The sequence below is a fragment of the Cyprinodon variegatus genome, unplaced genomic scaffold (genome assembly GCF_000732505.1).
Source record: "Cyprinodon variegatus isolate N-32 unplaced genomic scaffold, C_variegatus-1.0 Scaffold30, whole genome shotgun sequence".
NCBI classification, from domain to species: Eukaryota; Metazoa; Chordata; class Actinopteri; order Cyprinodontiformes; family Cyprinodontidae; genus Cyprinodon; species Cyprinodon variegatus.
This window is the reverse complement of record NW_015150483.1, coordinates 900398-906826: the sequence shown is the minus strand read 5'-3', so window position 1 is coordinate 906826 and position 6429 is coordinate 900398. Positions and strand designations below refer to the sequence as shown.

General features: G+C 34.7%; 1 protein-coding gene across 3 annotated transcripts in view; it reads left to right on the top strand.

Annotated features, from left to right (window-relative positions):
- The first annotated feature begins 1113 nt into the window (after window positions 1–1113).
- LOC107100597 (retinal homeobox protein Rx1-like) overlaps window positions 1114–6429 on the top strand; it is a 10170-nt gene continuing 4854 nt past the window's right edge. The window contains exons 1-2 of one of the 3 annotated variants that reach the window (XM_015399144.1): window positions 1114–1401; window positions 2843–3164. In XM_015399144.1, the coding sequence (XP_015254630.1) occupies window positions 2864–3164 (301 nt within the window). In that variant the 5' untranslated portion in view covers window positions 1114–1401; window positions 2843–2863. Of the gene's footprint in view, window positions 1427–2842; window positions 3165–6429 lie in introns of all 3 variants that reach the window. The other 2 variants (XM_015399153.1, XM_015399161.1) reach the window with 2 other exon arrangements.

Below are 6429 nucleotides of genomic sequence, written 5' to 3'. Positions count from 1 at the left end.
TGGATGGATGGATGGATGGATGGATGGATGGATGGATGAAATGAATTATCATTGGAAATTATCTGGTATTTTAATGAAATAAAATACAAATATAACTGATAATAGTTCTTTCTGTCTTTGCATGTTTGGAGGCAAGATAAGGGTTTGTCCTTATTAAGCATAACTCATCACAGTTATTCTAATGTCTTTCATTATTACTCTGACAATACGTCAATTTATGCTTTTACTAAAAAAATGAACTTATATGATTCACTTCATTGGCATGTTCTCATGTCTTTCTCATTTTGAGGAGTAGTTAAATAATGATGGTCTAACTCTTTTTCATGTCAACAGTTTAAACATCAGCCAAACAGGAAACCTTTACAAAATGTTAAGAAATGACAGAAATAATAATAAAAAAAGTTTTGGTTATAATGATCTCACAAATATTGTTGTTGAACAAAATGTGTTGATCAATTTGTTAAAATAATTGCTGATTTAGATTTTTATTTTACTGAAAAATGTGCATAAATCAAAACTTTTTAAAACAATTTAAAATTTTGTTGTTATAATAAAAGATGGATTGATAGGTTGGTTTTTACTGCTCTTTATCTGGGTTGCCAATAATTGCAAACAAAGAATTTTCAACTCTCAAATAACTTTATGACTAACTTTTATTTTTACAGCTTAATAGACACACTTGTTTCTGTGTAGTTTAATTCTTTTTTTAGAGCAGCAATAAACCAAGTTTACTGACAAGTTATTTTATAAATGATCCTAATTAAGGTTTTAAGCTTGAATAATATGAGTTTATTTCTTTGTAACTGTTTCCTTTTATCCTATGTTTCTCATTGTTTCCTCTTTTGCTCAGTCCTTCTAAGAGTGGGTGTGCTTAGTGAAAGCTTAATAATTATTTTTCTTTCTGAAACAATAAGATTATATCAATGAAAGGTTTTTATTAGGCTAGCCTTGGTGTTAGTGTAATTTTCTAAAGGACATTGACAGAAGTTAGTTGAGCAGAAAACCGCTGCCAATCACTCTTAAAGAGGAAGGATTGCAATAAACAAGCCTGTCCTAATCCTTTGGTTTCACCTCCTACGCCTCCTCAGCTTTGTCCACCTCTCCCTCCCGGTCTCACTACTCTCCCACTCTGCTCTCCGAGCTGGAGTCGATGCTGCTAAACTCAGCCACTGAACACGCTGATTCTATAGGTTGGCCCTTTATTGAGGAGTTCCTGTCTGGACCATTTATGGCACATTGGCTGAATTACATAGAGGAATGCACATCAGTTAACAGGCTGGACTGAGAGAAACTACAGGAGGAGCAAAAAAAAACTGATTTGGGAAAAGTGAAGTTGGAGTCTGAGAGGAGCAGGTGGACCTCTGGCATTGGTAGCTTCAGCCTTGTTTTTCCTTCCAACAGGTAGGCACAGCCACAAAGTTAACAGGTGACTAATTTAAAAGTTTAAAACATGCTAAGCACTTCTGGTTTCAGTATACTTACCAAATATTTCAACAAAAGTAATAAGGTTCCCTTTTACATGCATTAATTTTGAACTATGTTTTTTTTATGACAGACATTATGCTTTTCCATTTATAGTATTTAAAGTTTTACTCATCTATGTAAGATGTGTAAAAAAAAACATAAAGATAAACATTACATTAAAAATTTTTCTTAAGATTAAAAAAAAATTCCCTTTGATATGAAACAAACATATTTATTAGGCTTTGTGAAAATAAATGTAAAACCTGGGTGTTTATTAGATGGAATATCCTTTAATATTTATCATCAATGCTGTATTTCTATCAATAAGCACACCTCGAGTCTCAAATAAATACTCTTAATGAAAATCATTTATTAAAAAAACTGTTATAGCAAAATTCAAATATGTATTAAATAAATAAAAATATTTGTGAATATGTAAATATGCCAATAATTCATTCATTTACACGTATACTGAATTAGTCATGAAAAACCATAGGCAAAAATATGTCATTATATCTTTTTGAGTGTTTATATACCCATCTCATGCTTCATTTATTGCACTACCATGATAAAAAAAACTATTGAATTTGTTCATGTGGCTTGAATAGATAATAACAAATGAGGATTGGTTAATCTGCACAGTGAGAGCAGTTTAAACTGATTGTCCTTCCCTCCAAACAACTAATGTGGAAGGCCAGCCGATAAAGTAAGCTTAGGATGCTCTCTCTGCAGTTCAGCGCAGTTGGATACATTGCAAAATTACTGTAAATGCTTTGCAAGCGACATAAATATTTATTTATGAGAAAACGATTTTGATTTATCAAATTTTAGGAATTTGTTTTTTGTTATTTATTGTAACATAACATAAAATTTTTTAATATCTGCATTACAAATCTAGTGTAAAACCCTTTGCATTAGATCTATAGAAGGTTTGACCTATGAAGATTTTTTCTAAGTTATAAATTCAACCTAAAAATAATATATAAAGAGAAATGTAGAGTAGAGTTTTCTTAGCTAATGTTTGCATATTGGACCTATATTCCTGTAAGTTAACTGCCTTTATAGATACCCGAAGGACAACTTTGATTATAAGGTCAGACCCATATGGTCTCTGACTCTGACTTAGTTGTACATCTTGAACTGAGTTTCCCAAAATCTATATAAGACTAAGTTAAGCTTGACCTACATTGCCCAACTGGCTTTAGAGATATGGGTCATATTATGTCAACTCATTTGGGTCCCAATCTTATGTGTGTTTTGAGTCTAAGCCCATTCCAGATGGAACAAAATCCATACAGAGGTACATCTAAACATATTGGCTGGGCAGTGACCTCCCCCAGTTCCTCACCCTCACCTCTCTGCTCACCACTCTATACAGGTGACTGACCCAAACATTCGGATGCATTTATCTCTGGATACCATGAGCATGGTGGACGACAGCTGCCTCTCGCCCAGCAACTTTCACGAAATGGGGAAAGGCGGGGGCACCGCTGTCGGGGGCCGCGTCCACAGCATTGATGTCATCCTGGGCTTCAATAAAGACCAGGACCCCTTGCTAAGTCCTGCTGGGCCCACTGGGCCCCAGAAGATGGGTATAGATGGGCTGGGAGAACATATGAAGCAGCAGGAACCCTTGTCTCACCCATCCTACAGCGGACACCTTTCATCTGTAAGAAACAGCAGCACGCAGCAGTACCAGGGTGAGTGAAGACAAAGATTAGAAGCACTTTCATCATATTACAAGGAGTGTGAATGAATTGCTTTGGATCCAAATCACTTTTATATATTTTTGAATTATTTTTTTATTTGTTGCAGAACTATTTTAGATCTATTAAATATTGTTGGCAGAGTTGGCTTGAGAAGAAATTTAAGATTTTAACCCTTTAAAATCAAGTGTATCATATTTGATGCAGGAGTATCAAAATATCGGCATTGTGATATTTTTGTTCTTGAAAACCCTGAATGACACAATTAAACACAAGTAAGGGTCTAATTGTGTCTGATAAAAAATAATACAGAAATGACTAATATGTCATAAATTATGTAAATAAATCATCTAATTTGACTAATACAAAAATTATGTTTTTGAATTTTTTCTTCAGAAAGTTCAATTGCATTTCTAACAAATAAAAATGGAATCTTCTGAAAAATATTTTATGTTCCAGGGCTTTAAAAAATAAAAGTAAATTATATATATATTTAGCACTTTAGAAACATAGTAAATCACAAAACTATTTGTAAGCTTTAAATTGGAAACTTAGTGTTTCTTGATCTGAACAAAACCCAACATTTCAAATGTATCCCAGATTTAAGAAATTTTTACAGTACAATAAATAATGCAGTTGACTCAATATATAAATCTAATCATTTATCAAATAAAATATGTATTATTTCACACTGAAGACAATCTGACCATTTGATGCCTTATCTCTGCAGGCATCAAATTAAAATCACTAATCAGAATGTCGCAGAGTGTTAGTTGCTGTAGATTCTGTTGCTTTGACTGAACTGAGCAGATAAATCACAACACAAGATGGTGTAGAGAAGGGTTTATGTCCCCAAGACCAATCCCATCTCCATCTCCTTGTGGAATTCCTCCCTAATCTTCTCTTCTCTGCAGATTAGATTGTAGAGCAGTTCATTCTGGTGTTATTGTCATCGTTCAGCCTCAGAATCAAATTTGCTACGTTTTAATCTGAAGCTATTTTCACATGTGGGATCAGGCAGGTGGTTGGTGGCAGAAACAAGCACGATAGAACCCTCTTCATCACAGAGATTATTAGTTGCTTTATTTTTATCAAACTGACATGCATCGACAGAAGTGACATCACTCCCATTATGTCTATGTTTCTTGTGAAGTTGGTCCAGATCCTCCTGAATGAGTTCTGCAGGTTTTTTATACTGCTTGGTGTCACTTCGGCTCTGCTCTCAGAGTGGAGACGTTTTTCCTGGCTGAGAAACAGTGGGGAGGCTTCAGACCAGTGGCTGTGATGGGCTGACAGGCCAAGAGCTGGTCACTGAACCAGACCTGACCTCTACCTTTGTCAGCTTCTAGCCTTTGTCATGGCTCCTTAATGAGAGGTGGATAAATTAACCCCACAAATCCTGCTTTGCCTCTGCTGCTGCTCCTGTTTGTCAGGGCAAAGACCACGGCGACCTGCCTTTTATCCTCGTCAATACATCCTCTTAACAAAAAAAATAACACTTCATTAGGATTTGTGTACAGTCTGTTCTTTTAATGAAGCTCAGATTATAAAATGACTTTTGGTTACTAAACTGATTACTTACTTTCAAACTTCAGTAACCTTTATTTTACCGAAAACCAAATAAGTAAAAAAAACAACATAGTGTTAATAAAAATGTGACAAACTAAACATGCACTAAAGATCATCACATTAGAATACAATTTACTTTAGCTTTATTGGTTTATTAATGAAGGTACACCTTATGCATCAGTTCAGTTGTTTTACTGAAACACATTATCATTAAAGAACAGATTAATCATCTCCTTAAACTTGGTTAAACCTGAGCAGAATTAAATGATGCATTAATTAAAGTCAGAATGGAGGCTTTGGTGCCTGGTGCTGATGTTGTCTGCTAAATGGTAAATGTCCTGTACTAATAAAACCTTCTATCTAGTCCAAGGACACCAAATTGTTTGACACGTCGTTCAGTTTTACATTCACATTCCCAGGCTGATGATGGCAAGCTACAATAAAGCAAAAGCCACCCTGGGGCAGACTGACAGAGGCGAGACCGCCGTGCAATAATACAGTATTCTGTCTGTTGCGGCATGCCGTTTCTTTAGATACCTAATTTCATGAATTAGTTATCAACCTTGTGAAGCAGATGCTGCCAAAATGTAATTATTTCGTGATACAACGTTAAACATGGAGCTCTTATGCAAAAAGGTAAAATTAACTTTCTTTCTGTGATTGACATTTTATTCAACCTGAGCCGAATGCTGTGCAGCCCTGGGACTAAGGCAAGACATCAACTCCTTGTCGGTCGCTGCCTCACAAAGGCAATTGATCTGATTGGGGATCACCTTATGTGGTTTTTTTTTTAATTTAATTAAGTGACTTACTGGTTAAGCTAGTTAGTCCAACAGCCCACCCCTTACTCTGCCATGGACCTTAATGGGTAACACTTTCTTTTACAGTACATCAATAACCATGTAATAATGGGGTAGTTACACTATATTACTAGGTAACAAGAAAACTTTATTTGGTAATTACCCCAAATTGAGGTTTATAATTTCAAAGTAATTACCTGCATGTATCATTACTATGGAGACTTTTGCTGGGTAATTACCATCAGGTTACCACATAACAGTTTCTTTTTTTGGCCGCCACCTACCAATGGCTTACAAAGTAAATTGTAACTTATGATCAGGCAAATAAAGCATTATAACGCTGAAGTTACATATAGGCTAAATAAGAGTTTAGTTAAGAAGATTGACTTGCCATCTTCTAAGTTTGGTTTTCTCTTATGTCAAGTAATAAACTGCATATTACTGGATAATAACACATTAACTTATTTCTGTCAGTGAAATGACTGCATTACCTGGTAATAAAGGTTTGACATTTAAGAAGTCTGACTTTACCTTGTCTGCCTGGAATTTAAAGTACAGCACAAAATTCTCCATAAAGACTGAAACTCACTGCGGATTCAGACATTTGAATTGAGAAAGCTTCCTGGAGGGGAGGCGAAACATCTTCAATTCTTGGAAACCAAGTCCAGTGGATTGTTTTTTAAACTTTTACAGAATCTCCATAAAGTTTTTCTTTTTAACCTACTAATATAGGGTAACTTGCTATGTTATTACTATGTTATTAAATGGTTATAGATTTACTGTAAAAGAAAGCATTACCCCTTAATGCTTCCAGTCTTTTTATAGCTTAAGGTGATGCATACTGACTGAAGATGATATATATATATATATATATATATATATATATATAT